We start from the raw sequence: 20,000 nt of genomic DNA, 5'->3' as shown, positions 1-20,000 counted from the left end.
ACAGAGGAGCAGCAGCAGCTGGAACAGAACCTTCTTACGGACCTCTCCCTGGAACTGGATCAGACCACAGAACCTACAGGAGGGGAGAGAGTGTAGGGTTCGGGTTCGGAGGAGAGAGTGTAGGGTTCGGGTTCGGAGGAGAGAGTGTAGGGTTCGGAGGAGAGAGTGTAGGGTTCGGAGGAGAGAGTGTAGGGTTCGGGTTCGGAGGAGAGAGAGTAGGGTTCGGGTTCGGAGGAGAGAGATTAGGGTTCGGGTTCGGAGGAGAGAGAGTAGGGTTCGGAGGAGAGAGATTAGGGTTCGGAGGAGAGAGAGTAGGGTTCGGAGGAGAGAGTGTAGGGTTCGGAGGAGAGAGTGTAGGGTTCGGGGGAGAGAGTGTAGGGTTCGGGGAGAGAGTGTAGGGTTCGGGGAGAGAGAGTAGGGTTCGGGGAGAGAGTAGGGTTCGGGGGAGAGAGAGTAGGGTTAGGAGGAGAGAGAGTAGGGTTAGGAGGAGAGAGAGTAGGGTTAGGAGAGAGAGAGAGTTAGGGTTAGAGAGAGGAGGAGGAGAGAGAGGGTTAGGAGGAGAGAGAGTAGGGTTCGGAGGAGAGAGAGTAGGGTTCGGAGGAGAGAGAGTAGGGTTCGGAGGAGAGAGAGTAGGGTTCGGAGGAGAGAGAGTAGGGTTCGGAGGAGAGAGAGTAGGGTTCGGAGGAGAGAGAGTAGGGTTCGGAGGAGAGAGAGTAGGGTTCGGAGGAGAGAGAGTAGGGTTCGGAGGAGAGAGAGTAGGGTTCGGAGGAGAGAGAGTAGGGTTCGGAGGAGAGAGAGTAGGGTTCGGAGGAGAGAGAGTAGGGTTCGGAGGAGAGAGAGTAGGGTTAGGAGGAGAGAGAGTAGGGTTAGGAGGAGAGAGAGTAGGGTTAGGAGGAGAGAGAGTAGGGTTAGGAGGAGAGAGAGTAGGGTTAGGAGGAGAGAGAGTAGGGTTAGGAGGAGAGAGAGTAGGGTTAGGAGGAGAGAGAGTAGGGTTAGGAGGAGAGAGAGTAGGGTTAGGAGGAGAGAGAGTAGGGTTAGGAGGAGAGAGAGTAGGGTTAGGAGGAGAGAGAGTAGGGTTAGGAGGAGAGAGAGTAGGGTTCGGAGGAGAGAGAGTAGGGTTAGGAGGAGAGAGAGTAGGGTTCGGAGGAGAGAGAGTAGGGTTCGGAGGAGAGAGAGTAGGGTTCGGAGGAGAGAGAGTAGGGTTAGGAGGAGAGAGAGTAGGGTTAGGAGGAGAGAGAGTAGGGTTAGGAGGAGAGAGAGTAGGGTTAGGAGGAGAGAGAGTAGGGTTAGGAGGAGAGAGTAGGGTTAGGAGGAGATAGAGTAGGGTTAGGAGGAGAGAGAGTAGGGTTAGGGAGAGAGAGAGTAGGGTTCGGGGAGAGAGAGTAGGGTTAGGAGGAGAGAGAGGGGTTCGGAGGAGAGAGAGAGTAGGGTTAGGAGGAGAGAGAGTAGGGTTAGGAGGAGAGAGAGTAGGGTTAGGAGGAGAGAGAGTAGGGTTAGGAGGAGAGAGAGTAGGGTTAGGAGGAGAGAGAGTAGGGTTAGGAGGAGAGAGAGTAGGGTTAGGAGGAGAGAGAGTAGGGTTAGGAGGAGAGAGAGTAGGGTTAGGAGGAGAGAGAGTAGGGTTCGGAGGAGAGAGTAGGGTTCGGAGGAGAGAGAGTAGGGTTAGGAGGAGAGAGAGTAGGGTTAGGAGGAGAGAGAGTAGGGTTAGGAGGAGAGAGAGTAGGGTTAGGAGGAGAGAGAGTAGGGTTAGGAGGAGAGAGAGTAGGGTTAGGAGGAGAGAGAGTAGGGTTAGGAGGAGAGAGAGTAGGGTTAGGAGGAGAGAGAGTAGGGTTAGGAGGAGAGAGAGTAGGGTTAGGAGGAGAGAGAGTAGGGTTAGGGTTAGGGTTAGGAGGAGAGAGTAGGGTTAGGAGGAGAGAGAGTAGGGTTAGGAGGAGAGAGAGTAGGGTTAGGAGGAGAGAGAGTAGGGTTAGGGGGAGAGAGAGTAGGGTTCGGAGGAGAGAGAGTAGGGTTAGGAGGAGAGAGAGTAGGGTTAGGAGGAGAGAGAGTAGGGTTAGGAGGAGAGAGAGTAGGGTTAGGAGGAGGAGAGAGAGTAGGGTTAGGAGGAGAGAGAGTAGGGTTAGGAGGAGAGAGAGTAGGGTTAGGAGGAGAGAGAGTAGGGTTAGGAGGAGAGAGAGTAGGGTTAGGAGGAGAGAGAGTAGGGTTAGGAGGAGAGAGAGTAGGGTTAGGAGGAGAGAGAGTAGGGTTCGGAGGAGAGAGAGTAGGGTTCGGAGGAGAGAGAGTAGGGTTCGGAGGAGAGAGAGTAGGGTTCGGAGGAGAGAGAGAGGGGTTAGGAGGAGAGAGAGAGTAGGGTTAGGAGGAGAGAGAGTAGGGTTAGGAGGAGAGAGAGTAGGGTTAGGAGGAGAGAGAGTAGGGTTAGGAGGAGAGAGTAGGGTTAGGAGGAGATAGAGAGGGTTAGGGAGAGAAGTAGGGTTAGGGAGAGAGAGTAGGGTTCGGGGAGGAGAGTAGAGGAGGGTTAGGAGGAGAGAGAGTAGGGTTCGGAGGAGAGAGAGTAGGGGTTAGGAGGAGAGAGAGTAGGGTTAGGAGGAGAGAGAGGGGTTAGGAGGAGAGAGAGTAGGGTTAGGAGGAGAGAGAGTAGGGTTAGGAGGAGAGAGAGTAGGGTTAGGAGGAGAGAGAGTAGGGTTAGGAGGAGAGAGAGTAGGGTTAGGAGGAGAGAGAGTAGGGTTCGGAGGAGAGAGAGTAGGGTTAGGAGGAGAGAGAGTAGGGTTAGGAGGAGAGAGAGTAGGGTTAGGAGGAGAGAGAGTAGGGTTAGGAGGAGAGAGAGTAGGGTTAGGAGGAGAGAGAGAGGGTTAGGAGGAGAGAGAGTAGGGTTAGGAGGAGAGAGAGTAGGGTTAGGAGGAGAGAGAGGGTTAGGAGGGAGAGAGAGTAGGGTTAGGAGGAGAGAGAGTAGGGTTAGGGTTAGGGTTAGGAGGAGAGAGTAGGGTTAGGAGGAGAGAGAGTAGGGTTAGGAGGAGAGAGAGTAGGGTTAGGAGGAGAGAGAGTAGGGTTAGGAGGAGAGAGAGTAGGGTTCGGGGGAGAGAGAGTAGGGTTCGGAGGAGAGAGAGTAGGGTTAGGAGGAGAGAGAGTAGGGTTAGGAGGAGAGAGAGTAGGGTTAGGAGGAGAGAGAGTGTGTATATTAGGTTGTGTGTTATGACTAAATGTTTTATCAGAGGTGAGATGCAGTGGACATGTATTTGGAGGGTGGAAGGGTAGGTAGGTGTGTGTGTGTGTGTGTGTGTGTGTGTGTGTGTGTGTGTGTGTGTGTGTGTGTGTGTGTGTGTGTGTGTGTGTGTGTGTGTGTGTGTGTGTGTGTGTGTTAAAAGAAACCCCACTCACACAGCGATGGCGGAGCGGAGCTTCTGAGTGTCCTTGGACTTCTTAATCTCTTCCTTACAGAGAGACAACAAGTCCACACAGAACTGATGACTACAGAGAGAGAGAGAGAGAGAGAGACAGAGAGAGAGAGAGAGAGAGAGAGAGAGAGAGAGAGAGAGAGAGAGAGAGAGAATAGAGGCAAGAGAGAGAGCAGAGAAGAGAAAAAGAGAGAGAATAGAGGATAGAGGCAAGAGAGAGAGCAGAGAAGAGGAGAGAGAGAATAGAGGATAGAGGCAAGAGAGAGAGCAGAGAAGAGGAGAGAGAGTATAGAGGATGGAGGCAAGAGAGAGAGCAGAGAAGAGGAGAGAGAGAATAGAGGATAGAGGCAAGAGAGAGAGCAGAGAAGAGGAGAGAGAGAATAGAGGATAGAGGCAAGAGAGAGAGCAGAGAAGAGGAGAGAGAGAATAGAGGATGGAGGCAAGAGAGAGAGCAGAGAAGAGGAGAGAGAGAATAGAGGATAGAGGCAAGAGAGAGAGCAGAGAAGAGGAGAGAGAGTATAGAGGATGGAGGCAAGAGAGAGAGCAGAGAAGAGGAGAGAGAGAATAGAGGATAGAGGCAAGAGAGAGAGCAGAGAAGAGGAGAGAGAGAATAGAGGATAGAGGCAAGAGAGAGAGCAGAGAAGAGGAGAGAGAGTATAGAGGATGGAGGCAAGAGAGAGAGCAGAGAAGAGGAGAGAGAGAATAGAGGATAGAGGCAAGAGAGAGAGCAGAGAAGAGGAGAGAGAGAATAGAGGATGGAGGCAAGAGAGAGAGCAGAGAAGAGGAGAGAGAGAATAGAGGATGGAGGCAAGAGAGAGAGCAGAGAAGAGGAGAGAGAGAATAGAGGATGGAGGCAAGAGAGAGAGCAGAGAAGAGGAGAGAGAGAATAGAGGATGGAGGCAAGAGAGAGAGAGCAGAGAAGAGAGAAAAAGAGAGAGAATAGAGGATAGAGGCAAGAGAAAGAGAGCAGAGAAGAAAAGAGAGAAACAGAGAGAGGAGAGAGAAGAGCAGAGAGAGCAAATAACAGATTAGCGTAGCGTCTATTCATTCCATCAGCCACTATATTACATATCTTCATGTATTCTACATACACAACACTATAACTCTTCGAAATGTCCCGGTTCTGCCAGATAAGGAAGTAGTACTGAGTCCTACCTAACAGGCATCAGTAGAACAGTCTATAACATGAACCCCACTCACTCCTGGTCTGTAGTGAAGGTGTCAAAACAGGCTCTAGCCAGCATCTGGTCCAGCATCTTCAGGAAGGGGATAGACACCCTGCACAGAGACACAGGACACACAGTTTACCACTAGTTTAGTTTCCTCTGTAGTTTACCAGGTTAGTTTCATTTCCTCTGTAGTTTACCGGGTTAGTTTCATTTCCTCTGTAGTTTACCAGGTTAGTTTAATTTCCTCTGTAGTTTACCAGGTTAGTTTAATTTCCTCTGTAGTTTACCAGGTTAGTTTCCTCTGTAGTTTACCAGGTTAGTTTCCTCTGTAGTTTACCAGGTTAGTTTCCTCTGTAGTTTACCAGGTTAGTTTCATTTCCTCTGTAGTTTACCAGGTTAGTTTCCTCTGTAGTTTACCAGGTTAGTTTCATTTCCTCTGTAGTTTACCAGGTTAGTTTCCTCTGTAGTTTACCAGGTTAGTTTCCTCTGTAGTTTACCAGGTTAGTTTCCTCTGTAGTTTACCAGGTTAGTTTCCTCTGTAGTTTACCAGGTTAGTTTCCTCTGTAGTTTACCAGGTTAGTTTAATTTCCTCTGTAGTTTACCAGGTTAGTTTCCTCTGTAGTTTACCAGGTTAGTTTAATTTCTTCTGCAGTTTACCAGGTTAGTTTCATTTCCTCTGTAGTTTACCAGGTTAGTTTCATTTCCTCTGTAGTTTACCAGGTTAGTTTCCTCTGTAGTTTACCAGGTTAGTTTAATTTCCTCTGTAGTTTACCAGGTTAGTTTCCTCTGTAGTTTACCAGGTTAGTTTCATTTGTAGTTTACCAGGTTAGTTTCATTTGTAGTTTACCAGGTTAGTTTAATTTATTCTGTAGTTTACCAGGTTAGTTTCATTTCCTCTGTAGTTTACCAGGTTAGTTTCATTTCCTCTGTAGTTTACCAGGTTAGTTTCATTTCCTCTGTAGTTTACCAGGTTAGTTTCATTTCCTCTGTAGTTTACCAGGTTAGTTTCCTCTGTAGTTTACCAGGTTAGTTTCATTTCCTCTGTAGTTTACCAGGTTAGTTTCCTCTGTAGTTTACCAGGTTAGTTTCATTTCCTCTGTAGTTTACCAGGTTAGTTTCATTTGTAGTTTACCAGGTTAGTTTCATTTCTTCTGTAGTTTACCAGGTTAGTTTCCTCTGTAGTTTACCAGGTTAGTTTCATTTCCTCTGTAGTTTACCAGGTTAGTTTCATTTCTTCTGTAGTTTACCAGGTTAGTTTAATTTCTTCTGTAGTTTACCAGGTTAGTTTCCTCTGTAGTTTACCAGGTTAGTTTCATTTCCTCTGTAGTTTACCAGGTTAGTTTCCTCTCTGTAGTTTACCAGGTTAGTTTCATTTCCTCTGTAGTTTACCAGGTTAGTTTCATTTCCTCTGTAGTTTACCAGGTTAGTTTCATTTCCTCTGTAGTTTACCAGGTTAGTTTCCTCTGTAGTTTACCAGGTTAGTTTCATTTCCTCTGTAGTTTACCAGGTTAGTTTCCTCTGTAGTTTACCAGGTTAGTTTCCTCTGTAGTTTACCAGGTTAGTTTCCTCTGTAGTTTACCAGGTTAGTTTCCTCTGTAGTTTACCAGGTTAGTTTCCTCTGTAGTTTACCAGGTTAGTTTCCTCTGTAGTTTACCAGGTTAGTTTCATTTCCTCTGTAGTTTACCAGGTTAGTTTCCTCTGTAGTTTACCAGGTTAGTTTCCTCTGTAGTTTACCAGGTTAGTTTCATTTCCTCTGTAGTTTACCAGGTTAGTTTCCTCTGTAGTTTACCAGGTTAGTTTCATTTCCTCTGTAGTTTACCAGGTTAGTTTCATTTCCTCTGTAGTTTACCAGGTTAGTTTCATTGAGATTGACACTAGAGAGAGACAGTGTAATAAACATTTATTTTTTTAACTATAAATGTAAACCTCCCCACGTGACTGTAAAACTGAAAGAGAGAAAAGAGTGTGTGAAAGCATGGATACAAAGGTGTGTGTGTGTGTACCTGTCATTTCTCAGGTTGTCTCTGAAGACATGCAGCAGTGCCTCACTAAACTGTCCCAGTGCTGCTGCATCCTGCTGAATCAGCATCAGGTGGTCGAACAGAGACTGGGAGGAGAAACGCACCTGGAGACGGAGGGAGGGAGGGAGAGAGAGAGAGAGGGGGGGGAGGGATAGAGAGGGAGAGATGGGGAGGGAGACAAGGAGGGAGGGAGGGAGGGAGAGAGAGGGATATAGAGACGGAGAGACAAGGAGAGAGGGAGGGAGGGAGGGCGGGAGGGCAGGAGGGAGGGAGACAAGGAGGGCGGGAGGGAGAGACAAGGAGGGATATAGAGAGGGAGAGACAAGGAGAGAGGGAGAGAGGGAGACAAGGAGGGAGACAAGGAGGGCGGGAGGGAGAGACAAGGAGGGATATAGAGAGGGAGAGAGGGAGACAAGGAGGGAGACAAGGAGGGAGGGAGGGCGGGAGGGAGACAAGGAGGGAGGGAGGGCGGGAGGGCAGGAGGGAGGGAGACAAGGAGGGAGACAAGGAGGGAGGGAGGGCGGGAGGGCAGGAGACAAGGAGGGCGGGAGGGAGAGACAAGGAGGGATATAGAGAGGGAGAGACAAGGAGAGAGGGAGAGAGGGAGGGAGACAAGGAGGGAGGGAGGGCGGGAGGGAGACAAGGAGGGAGGGAGGGCGGGAGGGAGACAAGGAGGGAGGGAGGGCGGGAGGGAGGCAAGGAGGGAGGGAGACAGGGAGAGGGATATAGAGACGGAGAGACAAGGAGAGAGACAAGGAGAGAGACAGGGAGGGAGGGAGGGAGGGAGGGAGGGAGGGAGGGAGGGAGGGAGGGAGGGAGGGAGGGAGGGAGGGAGACAAGGAGGGAGGGAGACAAGGAGGGAGGGAGACAAGGAGGGAGGGAGACAAGGAGGGAGGGAGGGAGGGAGAGGGATATAGAGACGGAGAGACAAGGAGAGAGGGAGGGAGGGGAGGGGAGGGGAGGGGAGGGGAGGGGAGGGGAGGGGAGGGGAGGGGAGGGGAGGGGAGGGGAGGGGAGGGGAGGGAGGGAGGGAAGGGGGAAGGGAAGGGAAGGGGAGGGGAGGGGAGGGATAGACATCAGTGTGGTTAACATCAGACAGAGGACTGATAGATAGACATCATGTTGAAGTTAACATCAGAGCCAGAGGACTGTAACAGATCAGTAGAAACTCTGAGATCCAGACCAGAACAGTAAAAGTATAGAACAGGATATTACCACTGCGTTTAACATGGTGTAAGTCTGGACCGTGTGAGAAGCCTCATTGAGCAACATTAAGTCAAAACAGCTCATCTCTCTGTCTGCGTAACAAATGACACTATTTCCTACATAGTGCACTACTTTTGACCAGGGCCCATAGGGGAGAGGGTTCTATTTTGGGACGCACACTCTGATGTCCTGGCATCACTTCCTTCCCATAGTGATGACAGGTTGAAACTGAGTGACACACTGAAGGCTGGTGACAACTGGCTCATCGTTCCCATAGCAACAACACAGCATCAACACCCGCTGGAGGGGAGAGGACTTCTGTCTTCCCATTAGCCCCCCCCCCAGAGGGGTTGTCTTTCCCTAGCTGACTGGGGCTGAGGGAGAGAGACCAGGGACATTAGTCCCCTCCAGAGGGGTTGTCTTTCTCCTAGCTGACTGGGGCTGAGAGGGAGAGAGACCAGGGACATTAGTCCCCCAGAGGGGTTGTCTTTCCCTAGCTGACTGGGGCTGAGGGAGAGAGACCAGGGACATTAGTCCCCCCAGAGGGGTTGTCTTTCCCCTAGCTGACTGGGGCTGAGGGAGAGAGACCAGGGACATTAGTCCCCCCAGAGGGGTTGTCTTTCCCCTAGCTGACTGGGGCTGAGGGAGAGAGACCAGGGACATTAGTTCCCCCAGAGGGGTTGTCTTTCCCCTAGCTGACTGGGGCTGAGGGAGAGAGACCAGGGACATTAGTCCCCCAGAGGGGTTGTCTTTCCCCTAGCTGACTGGGGCTGAGGGAGAGAGACCAGGGACATTAGTCCCCCCAGAGGGGTTGTCTTTCCCCTAGCTGACTGGGGCTGAGGGAGAGAGACCAGGGACATTAGTCCCCCCCAGAGGGGTTGTCTTTCCCCTAGCTGACTGGGGCTGAGGGAGAGAGACCAGGGACATTAGTTCCCCCTAGAGGGGTTGTCTTTCTCCTAGCTGACTGGGGCTGAGGGAGAGAGACCAGGGACATTAGTCCCCCAGAGGGGTTGTCTTTCTCCTAGCTGACTGGGGCTGAGGGAGAGAGACCAGGGACATTAGTTCCCCCAGAGGGGTTGTCTTTCTCCTAGCTGACTGGGGCTGAGGGAGAGAGACCAGGGACATTAGTTCCCCCAGAGGGGTTGTCTTTCTCCTAGCTGACTGGGGCTGAGGGAGAGAGGACTTCCGTCTTCTATACTTTGGCAATGTCTGTAGTTTTTTAAATTTGATTTGACCTTTATTTAACTTGGCAAGTCAGTTAAGAACAAATTCTTATTTTCAATGATGGCCTAGGAACAGTGTGTTAACTGCCTGTTCAGGGGCAGAACGATAGATCTGCTAAATGGTTTTTGTATGTGGTATTTCTCTGCCTCTTGCTATAATCTGGCTGGACTGGAGACACACAGACACTTCTGAGGTAGCCAGAACTGTGTCCCTGGGCTGATCAGGAGTTGGTTGTCACACACAACAGTCCAAAGTGATGAAGCATCCTGTTGGATCCTGGAAACTTTCTCATAGTCCTCGTCTCCTTTACCGCCTTTTCACATTCGTGTTGAGATATTTCATAAACCATCTCCTGTGAGACTCCCCTCCCCCCTCTCCCACTGCTTAGTCCAACTCTCTTCTCCTCTCATACCCCCCTGAAAGACCAGCATGTCATCACGGCAGGGTAGTCTAGTGGTTAGAGTGTTGGACTAGTAACCGGAAGGTTGCAAGTTCAAACCCCCGAGCTGACAATATCGCAACACGAATGTGAAAAGGCGGTAAAGGAGACGAGGACGATGAGAAAGTTTCCAGGATCCAACAGGATGCTTCATCACTTTGGACTGTTGTGTGTGACAACCAACTCCTGATCAGCCCAGGGACACAGTTCTGGCTACCTCAGAAGTGTCTGTGTGTCTCCAGTCCAGCCAGATTATAGCAAGAGGCAGAGAAATACCACATACAAAAACCATTTAGCAGATCTTATTGAGGGTGGAGCTTGTGTTCCTAGCTCCAACAGTGGAGCAATATCTAACAATACACAACCTAAAGTAAAGGAATGGAGTTAAGAATATATAAATATTTGGATGAGCAATGTCAGAGCGACATAGACTAAGATAAAGTAGAATAGAATACAGTATATACATATGAGATGAGTAATGCAGGATATGTGAACATGATTAAAGTGACCAGTGTTCCATTATTAAAGTGACCCGTGTTCCATTATTAAAGGGACCCGTGTTCCATTATTAAAGTGACCAGTGTTCCATTATTAAAGTGACCAGTGTTCCATTATTAAAGTGACCAGTGTTCCATTATTAAAGGGACCAGTGTTCCATTACTAAAGTGACCAGTGTTCCATTATTAAAAGTGACCAGTGTTCCATTATTAAAGGGACCAGTGTTCCATTATTAAAGGGACCAGTGTTCCATTATTAAAGGGACCAGTGTTCCATTACTAAAGTGACCAGTGTTCCATTATTAAAAGTGACCAGTGTTCCATTATTAAAAGTGACCAGTGTTCCATTATTAAAAGTGACCAGTGTTCCATTATTAAAGAGACCAGTGTTCCATTATTAAAGGGACCCGTGTTCCATTATTAAAGTGACCAGTGTTCCATTATTAAAGGGACCAGTGTTCCATTATTAAAGGGACCAGTGTTCCATTATTAAAGGGACCAGTGTTCCATTACTAAAGTGACCAGTGTTCCATTATTAAAAGTGACCAGTGTTCCATTATTAAAAGTGACCAGTGTTCCATTATTAAAAGTGACCAGTGTTCCATTATTAAAGAGACCAGTGTTCCATTATTAAAGGGACCCGTGTTCCATTATTAAAAGTGACCAGTGTTCCATTATTAAAGGGACCAGTGTTCCATTATTAAAGTGACCAGTGTTCCATTACTAAAGTGACCAGTGTTCCATTATTAAAAGTGACCAGTGTTCCATTATTAAAAGTGACCAGTGTTCCATTATTAAAAGTGACCAGTGTTCCATTATTAAAGAGACCAGTGTTCCATTATTAAAGGGACCCGTGTTCCATTATTAAAGGGACCAGTGTTCCATTATTAAAGGGACCAGTGTTCCATTATTAAAGGGACCAGTGTTCCATTATTAAAGGGACCAGTGTTCCATTATTAAAAGTGACCAGTGTTCCATTATTAAAAGTGACCAGTGTTCCATTATTAAAGAGACCAGTGTTCCATTATTAAAGTGACCAGTGTTCCATTATTAAAGTGACCAGTGTTCCATTATTAAAGTGACCAGTGTTCCATTATTAAAAGTGACCAGTGTTCCATTATTAAAGTGACCAGTGTTCCATTATTAAAGTGACCAGTGTTCCATTATTAAAGTGACCAGTGTTCCATTACTAAAGGGACCAGTGTTCCATTACTAAAGGGACCAGTGTTCCATTATTAAACTGACCAGTGTTCCAAAGGAAAGACCAGCCAACATCACTAAACACAGATCCATTTGTTCTGGATCAACTCCCATCCTTAAAGAAAGGGGAGACCAGCCAACATCACTAAACACAGATCCATTTGTTCTGGATCAACTCCCATCCTTAAAGAAAGGAAAGACCAGCCAACATCACTAAACACAGATCCATTTGTTCTGGATCAACTCCCATCTGTGTTTTGGGTTTTAGGTTGTTGTTTACAGGAACCAGGTGGATGTGGGCCAGAGGAGCGTCAAGCTGATGCCTGGTGCCCGAGAAACAAAGACTGATAGAACAGATGAGAGTGGAGGTACTGGTGTCCTCAGTGGTGTGAATATTAGCAGTGTGATGGAACCCCCCCTGCTGGCCTTCAGACCCACACACTGGAGAGACCAGTGGTCAAACCACTGTTTCACTAAGGTGCTTTTCCACAGACAACATCATGACTTTCGTTGACTCACATATCTGCAACAACATGCAGTCTTTGGACTGTAGCAGTGTGGGAACCACAGTCAATGTACGATGGACACAGTGAGGTATAGTGGTGTGTGGTACTGGTACTGGGCCAGACAGTGGGGGCTAGTGGTGTGGTACTGGTACTGGGCCAGACAGTGGGGGCTAGTGGTGTGTGTGGTACTGGTACTGGGGCTGGTACTGGTACTGGGCCAGACAGTGAGGTATAGTGGTGTGTGGTACTGGGCCAGAAAGTTACTGGGCCAGACAGTGAGGTATAGTGGCGTGTGGTACTGGTACTGGGCCAGACAGTAAGGTATAGTGGTGTGTGGTACTGGGCCAGACAGTAAGGTATAGTGGGGTTGGTACTGGGCCAGACAGTGAGGTATAGTGGCGTGTGGTACTGGTACTGGGGCTGACAGTGAAGTATAGTGGTGTGTGGTACTGGTACAGGGCCAGACAGTGAGGGCTAGTGGCGTGTGGTACTGGTACTGGGCCAGACAGTGAGGGCTAGTGGCGTGTGGTACTGGGCCAGACAGTGAGGTATAGTGGTGTGGTACTGGTACTGGGTCAGACAGTGAGGTATAGTGGCGTGTGGTACTGGGCCAGACAGTGAGATATAGTGGCGTGTGGTACTGGTACTGGGGCTGACAGTAAGGTATAGTGGCGTGTGGTACTGGTACTGGGCCAGACAGTGAGGGCTAGTGGCGTGTGGTACTGGTACTGGGCCAGACAGTGAGGGCTAGTGGCGTGTGGTACTGGTACTGGGGTCAGACAGTGAGGTAAAGTAGTGTGTGGTACTGGTACTGGGCCAGACAGTGAGGGCTAGTGGTGTGTGGTACTGGGCCAGACAGTGAGATATAGTGGCGTGTGGTACTGGTACTGGGTCAGACAGTGAGGTATAGTGCTGTGTGGTACTGGGCCAGACAGTGAGGTATAGTGGCGTGTGGTACTGGGCCAGACAGTGAGGTATAGTGGCGTGTGGTACTGGTACTGGGCCAGACAGTGAGATATAGTGGTGTGTGGTACTGGTACTGGGCCAGACAGTGAGGTATAGTGGTGTGTGGTACTGGGCCAGACAGTGAGGTATAGTGGTACTGGTACTGGGCCAGACAGTGAGGTATAGTGCTGTGTGGTACTGGTACTGGGCCAGACAGTGAGGGCTAGTGGCGTGTGGTACTGGGCCAGACAGTGAGGTATAGTGGTGTGGTACTGGTACTGGGCCAGACAGTGAGGTATAGTGGCGTGTGGTACTGGTACTGGGCCAGACAGTGAGGTATAGTGGTGTGGTACTGGTACTGGGCCAGACAGTAAGGTATAGTGGTGTGTGCTACTGGGCCAGACAGTGAGGGCTTGTGGTGTGTGGTACTGGGGTTGGTACTGGGCCAGACAGTGAGGTATAGTGGCGTGTGGTACTGGTACTGGGGCTGACAGTGAGGTATAGTGGTGTGTGGTACTGGTACTGGGCCAGACAGTGAGGGCTAGTGGCGTGTGGTACTGGGCCAGACAGTGAGGTATAGTGGTGTGGTACTGATACTGGGTGAGACAGTGATGTATAGTGGCGTGTGGTACTGGGCCAGACAGTGAGGTATAGTGGCGTGTGGTACTGGTACTGGGCCAGACAGTGAGGTATAGTGGCGTGTGGTACTGGTACTGGGCCAGACAGTGAGGGCTAGTGGCGTGTGGTACTGGGCCAGACAGTGAGGTAAAGTAGTGTGTGGTACTGGTACTGGGCCAGACAGTGAGGGCTAGTGGTGTGTGGTACTGGGCCAGACAGTGAGGTAAAGTGGTGTGTGGTACTGGTACTGGGCCAGACAGTGAGGGCTAGTGGTGTGTGGTACTGGGCCAGATAGTGAGGTATAGTGCTGTGTGGTACTGGTACTGGGCCAGACAGTGAGGTATAGTGGTGTGTGGTACTGGTACTGGGCCAGACAGTGAGGTATAGTGGTGTGTGGTACAGGTACTGGGCCAGACAGTGAGGTATAGTGGTACTGGTACTGGGCCAGACGTTGAGGTATAGTGCCGTGTGGTACTGGGCCAGCCAGTGAGGTATAGTGGTGTGTGGTACTGGGCCAGACAGTGAGATATAGTGGTACTGGTACTGGGCCAGACAGTGAAGTATAGTGGTGTGTGGTACTGGTACTGGGCCAGACAGTGAGGTATAGTGGCGTGTGGTACTGGTACTGGGCCAGACAGTGAGGTATAGTGGCGTGTGGTACTGGGCCAGCCAGTGAGGTATAGTGGTGTGTGGTACTGGGCCAGCCAGTGAGGTATAGTGGTGTGTGGTACTGGGCCAGACAGTGAGATATAGTGGTACTGGTACTGGGCCAGACAGTGAAGTATAGTGGTGTTTGGTACTGGTACTGGGCCAGACAGTGAGGTATAGTAGCGTGTGGTACTGGTACTGGGCCAGACAGTGAGGTATAGTGGCGTGTGGTACTGGTACTGGGCCAGACAGTGAAGTATAGTGGTGTGTGGTACTGGTACTGGGCCAGACAGTGAGATACTGTAGCTACAGACAGATAACGACAGACACAGACTGTGGCTATAGACAGATAACCACAGACAGATGACTACAAACAGCTACTGTCGCTACAGACAGATAACCACAGACAGACAACAGACACAGACTGTGGATATAGATAGCTAACTATAGACAGACAACCACAGATACATGCTCTAGCTACAGACAGATAGCCACAGACACATAACTACAGACATACAATGCAGCCACAGATGGATAACCACAGACACATACTGTGGCTTCAGACAGATAGCTACAGGCATATAACTACAGACATATACTGTGGCCACAGGCATATAACTACAGACACAACTACAGACAGATAGCGACAGGCATATAACTACAGACATAACTACAGACCAGTGGCAGTCAGTGCCGTTTAAGATTTATTTCTATTACAGCATATTGATGACTGTCATTCATATTCCGTTCACCCAGTTCAATGTAACATCGATAGGTTTAGGCTACTACATGATACTAGAATGTTCCCTACCCATCATGAGTTGATACAACCTAGCCTATGAATGACAGTTTATAACCTAGCCTATGAATGACAGTTTATAACCTAGCCTATGAATGACAGTTTATAACCTAGCCTATGAATGACAGTTTATAACCTAGCCTATGAATGACAGTTTATAACCTAGCCTATGAATGACAGTTTATAACCTAGCCTCTGAATGACAGTTTATAACCTAGCCTCTGAATGACAGTTTATAACCTAGCCTATGAATGACAGTTTATAACCTAGCCTATGAAGGACAGTTTATAACCTAGCCTATGAAGGACAGTTTATAACCTAGCCTATGAAGGACAGTTTATAACCTAGCCTATGAAGGACAGTTTATAACCTAGCCTATGAAGGACAGTTTATAACCTAGCCTATGAAGGACAGTTTATAACCTAGCCTATGAAGGACAGTTTATAACCTAGCCTCTGAAGGACAGTTTATAACCTAGCCTCTGAATGACAGTTTATAACCTAGCCTCTGAATGACAGTTTATAACCTAGCCTATGAAGGACAGTTTATAACCTAGCCTATGAAGGACAGTTTATAACCTAGCCTATGAATGACAGTTTATAACCTAGCCTATGAATGACAGTTTATAACCTAGCCTATGAATGACAGTTTATAACCTAGCCTATGAATGACAGTTTATAACCTAGCCTATGAAGGACAGTTTATAACCTAGCCTATGAAGGACAGTTTATAACCTAGCCTATGAAGGACAGTTTATAACCTAGCCTATGAAGGACAGTTTATAACCTAGCCTATGAAGGACAGTTTATAACCTAGCCTATGAAGGACAGTTTATAACCTAGCCTATGAAGGACAGTTTATAACCTAGCCTATGAAGGACAGTTTATAACCTAGCCTATGAAGGACAGTTTATAACCTAGCCTATGAATGACAGTTTATAACCTAGCCTATGAATGACAGTTTATAACCTAGCCTATGAATGACAGTTTATAACCTAGCCTATGAATGACAGTTTATAACCTAGCCTATGAATGACAGTTTATAACCTAGCCTATGAATGACAGTTTATAACCTAGCCTATGAATGACAGTTTATAACCTAGCCTATGAAGGACAGTTTATAACCTAGCCTATGAAGGACAGTTTATAACCTAGCCTATGAAGGACAGTTTATAACCTAGCCTATGAAGGACAGTTTATAACCTAGCCTATGAAGGACAGTTTATAACCTAGCCTATGAAGGACAGTTTATAACCTAGCCTATGAATGACAGTTTATAACCTAGCCTATGAATGACAGTTTATAACCTAGCCTATGAAGGACAGTTTATAACCTAGCCTATGAAGGACAGTTTATAACCTAGCCTATGAAGGACAGTTTATAACCTAGCCTATGAAGGACAGTTTATAACCTAGCCTATGAAGGACAGTTTATAACCTAGCCTATGAAGGACAGTTTATAACCTAGCCTATGAATGACAGTTTATAACCTAGCCTATGAATGACAGTTTATAACCTAGCCTATGAATGACAGTTTATAACCTAGCCTATGAAGGACAGTTTATAACCTAGCCTATGAAGGACAGTTTATAACCTAGCCTATGAAGGACAGTTTATAACCTAGCCTATGAAGGACAGTTTATAACCTAGCCTATGAAGGACAGTTTATAACCTAGCCTATGAAGGACAGTTTATAACCTAGCCTATGAAGGACAGTTTATAACCTAGCCTATGAAGGACAGTTTATAACCTAGCCTATGAATGACAGTTTATAACCTAGCCTATGAAGGACAGTTTATAACCTAGCCTATGAATGACAGTTTATAACCTAGCCTATGAAGGACAGTTTATAACCTAGCCTATGAAGGACAGTTTATAACCTAGCCTATGAATGACAGTTTATAACCTAGCCTATGAAGGACAGTTTATAACCTAGCCTATGAATGACAGTTTATAACCTAGCCTATGAAGGACAGTTTATAACCTAGCCTATGAAGGACAGTTTATAACCTAGCCTATGAAGGACAGTTTACAACGCAGGTGCACACAGGTTGAGAGAATTGAGGAATAAAGGTGACAGACTAAACATATTCAATACCGCCTTGCACACTCTTTCCTGCATCTAGCTGATCTAGAGTGTAATCATTAGTCCCAACAGTTGCAAACGAGAGTTTCTATTGGACAAATTCAGGTATGTTTATCCCGGTTTTTCTACAGAATCGGTGCAATGAACACACCCCTGAGCACACGCAAACACAGTTCTCTTTCATAGCAGCCACATACAAACAGCTCTTTGTGTATATAAATTCCTTCTCACATCTATCTACGTGCTCTCCCCTCTCACCTTTTCCCTTCGCTTGTGGACTTCAGTGCACAACACATTAGCTGTCTGTGACCAGGCGAAAAAAAACATTTCCAAGCCAAACCTTCATATCATGACCGCTAACCGCACACAGCCTACATTGTTGTCACGTCATAGTCAACATGGCTACTAGGACTAACCCTTTAGTGAACCCGCTACAATCGTGCAGTGTACAGTCAGCAAGCAGTTTATCAGTTACACAGACTGGCCCCGGTGGCAAAACATTAATAAAACCAAAAGCTTACCTTGACTTGGAAGAGTTCCAGCGTTGGATAGCCATAGCCAACTAGCTAACATAGCATCCCTCTCTGTTGGATAGTCATAGCCAGCTAGCTAACATAGCATCCCTCTCTGTTGGATAGTCATAGCCAGCTAGCTAACATAGCATCCCTCTCTGTTGGATAGTCATAGCCAGCTAGCTAACATAGCATCCCTCTCTGTTTGTGCAGGGTGTTTCAGTAGGCTAAACTAGCTAGCTACATTAGCTAGCTAAGTAAGTGAAGAAAAAGAAGAAGAAATATAGCTACAGTAGCTCTCTCGCTCACTGGTCTCTCACTCACTCTTGCTTCTTGTTCGTTTACATTTTTTGTTTAAATGTATTCGTTAAAAACTGTTGAACTATTGTTTTTCTCTCTCTTTGAGTCAACTACTCACCACGTTATGCACTGCGGTTCTAGCTAGCTGTAGCTTACGCTTTCACGACTAGAACTGGCTACACCATGGTACTACTGTAGACCTTCATTGCAAAACAGTTTTAATCCATTATTTGGTGGCATGTGGAAAAGGATAACTTGTTTTATACTTCACAATTCGCATTTTTATGAAATTCACTCTGAGGAGTCTCCACTGCTACAGACACAGGGCTACAGACACAGGGCTACAGACACAGAGCTACAGACACAGAGCTACAGACACAGAGCTACAGACACAGAGCTACAGACACAGAGCTACAGACACAGGGCTACAGGGCTACAGACAGAGCTGCAGACACAGAGCTGCAGACACAGAGCTACAGACACAGAGCTGCAGACACAGAGCTGCAGACACAGAGCTGCAGACACAGAGCTATAGACACAGAGCTGAAGACACAGCTGCAGACACAGAGCTATAGACACAGAGCTACAGGGCTACAGACACGGGGCTACAGACACAGAGTTACAGGGCTGCAGACACAGAGCTATAGACACAGAGCTATAGACACAGAGCTATAGACACAGAGCTATAGACACAGAGCTATAGACACAGAGCTATAGACACAGGGCTACAGGGCTACAGACAGAGCTACAGACACAGAGCTACAGACACAGAGCTACAGACACAGAGCTACAGGGCTACAGACACGGGGCTACAGACACGGGGCTACAGACACAGAGTTACAGGGCTACAGACACAGAGCTACAGACACAGAGCTACAGACACAGCGCTACAGACACATGGCTACAGACACAGGGCTACAGACACAGGGCTACAGACACAGGGCTACAGACACAGGGCTACAGACACAGGGCTACAGACACAGGGCTCCAGACACGTACCGTAGACTCAGTCAGTCCTCCTACAGACACGGTCAACCCCAGCAGTGTGTGGTACTGGTATTGGGGCAGTCGGAGCAGCTGGGTGATGTGGGGGAAGGCCTGAGACGGAGCGTTCCAGTTCAGACCCTCTGTCCCTTCACTGAGAGCACAGAGACACACACGGGGTACAGTTAGTTCTTCAATAATAATAATAATATAATAATATATGCCATTTAGCAGACGCTTTTATCCAATAACTATTCAATAACTGACCTGTAAATCTTTCATTGAAATGTGCCCACTGTATTACCCTGAGCCATCCATAGTACTGTATGAGATTACCCTGAGACATCCATAGTACTGTATGAGATTACCCTGAGACATCCATAGTACTGTATGAGATTACCCTGAGACATCCATAGTACTGTATGAGATTACCCTGAGCCATCCATAGTACTGTATGAGATTACCCTGAGACATCCATAGTACTGTATGAGATTACCCTGAGCCATCCATAGTACTGTATGAGATTACCCTGAGCCATCCATAGTACTGTATGAGATTACCCTGAGCCATCCATAGTACTGTATGAGATTACCCAGAGCCATCCATAGTACTGTATGAGATTACCCTGAGACATCCATAGTACTGTATGAGATTACCCTGAGACATCCATAGTACTGTATGAGATTACCCTGAGACATCCATAGTACTGTATGAGATTACCCTGAGACATCCATAGTACTGTATGAGATTACCCTGAGACATCCATAGTATTGTATGAGATTACCCTGAGACATCCATAGTACTGTATGAGATTACCCTGAGCCATCCATAGAGTCGTGTATGAGATTACCCAGAACCCAGAGGGATAATGTGGTTGCCTCACCTAGCTACCTGATAACCACTCTGTTGAGGGATAGTGTGTTTGTCTCATCTAGCTACCTGATAACTACGCTGAGGGATAATGTACTGACTGTGATGTGGTTGTCTCACCTAGCTACCTGATAACTACTCTGAGTGATAATGTACTGACTGATGTGGTTGTCTCATCTAGCTACCTTCAGATGTAAGTCACTTTGGATAACAGCATCTGCTAAATGACAGCAATGTAAATGTGTTTAGACTCACGTAGGGAAGATGGCGAGCAGCTCCTCTCGGTGGGGGATGTGAGGTACTGCAGGGTTGTTACTATGGAGGAGCCTGACGAACACTGATCCAGCATGGGCTCTGTAGCGGTCGATCTTCTCTGCTGACTGCTGGGCCAAGCTACACATCATACCATTCACCCTGAGGAGGAGAGATGAGAGGAGGAGAGGAGAGGGGGAGGAAATGAGGAGAGATGAGAGGAGAGGGATGAGAGGAGGAGAGGGATGAGAGAGGAGATGAGGAGAGATGAGAGGAGGAGAGGATAGAGGGAGGAGATGAGTAGAGATGAGAGGAGTAGAGGGAGGAGATGAGTAGAGAT

At 47.6% G+C, this 20,000-nt stretch overlaps 1 protein-coding gene and 3 long non-coding RNA genes across 18 annotated transcripts in view; 2 read left to right on the top strand and 2 right to left on the bottom strand.

The window, feature by feature from the left end:
* Positions 1-20,000, bottom strand: part of LOC127918580 (tubulin-specific chaperone D-like) — a 68,602-nt gene that overhangs the window by 9,774 nt on the left and 38,828 nt on the right. Inside the window, 6 exon segments of the mRNA XM_052501859.1 lie at positions 1-73; positions 3,370-3,459; positions 4,587-4,664; positions 6,559-6,680; positions 18,554-18,692; positions 19,664-19,822. The exon segment at positions 1-73 is cut by the window's left edge and continues 15 nt beyond it. Coding sequence (XP_052357819.1) covers positions 1-73; positions 3,370-3,459; positions 4,587-4,664; positions 6,559-6,680; positions 18,554-18,692; positions 19,664-19,822 — 661 coding nt within the window.
* Positions 4,798-6,425, top strand: LOC127918581 (uncharacterized). Of its 15 annotated transcripts, XR_008100409.1 has the most exons (5): positions 4,798-4,920; positions 4,951-5,275; positions 5,436-5,665; positions 5,721-5,835; positions 5,918-6,425. It is a non-coding gene; the product is annotated as an uncharacterized LOC127918581 (long non-coding RNA). The 15 variants fall into 15 exon arrangements; XR_008100424.1 differs by lacking the exon at positions 5,436-5,665 and adding an exon at positions 5,301-5,435 and having other exon boundaries at positions 4,838-5,185; positions 5,806-5,835; XR_008100419.1 differs by having other exon boundaries at positions 4,838-5,275; positions 5,436-5,525; positions 5,691-5,835.
* Positions 9,698-14,197, top strand: LOC127918585 (uncharacterized). Its single transcript, XR_008100433.1, has 4 exons — positions 9,698-12,773; positions 12,969-13,282; positions 13,813-13,888; positions 13,924-14,197. It is a non-coding gene; the product is annotated as an uncharacterized LOC127918585 (long non-coding RNA).
* LOC127918583 (uncharacterized) lies at positions 14,853-16,980 on the bottom strand. Its single transcript, XR_008100430.1, has 3 exons — positions 16,667-16,980; positions 16,407-16,562; positions 14,853-15,964 (listed from the first exon to the last, which is right to left on the bottom strand). It is a non-coding gene; the product is annotated as an uncharacterized LOC127918583 (long non-coding RNA).

The sequence above is a fragment of the Oncorhynchus keta genome, unplaced genomic scaffold (genome assembly GCF_023373465.1).
Source record: "Oncorhynchus keta strain PuntledgeMale-10-30-2019 unplaced genomic scaffold, Oket_V2 Un_contig_14560_pilon_pilon, whole genome shotgun sequence".
Classification (NCBI taxonomy): domain Eukaryota; kingdom Metazoa; phylum Chordata; class Actinopteri; order Salmoniformes; family Salmonidae; genus Oncorhynchus; species Oncorhynchus keta.
Note: the sequence above shows the minus strand (reverse complement) of the source record. Positions and strands in the feature narration are given on the sequence as shown.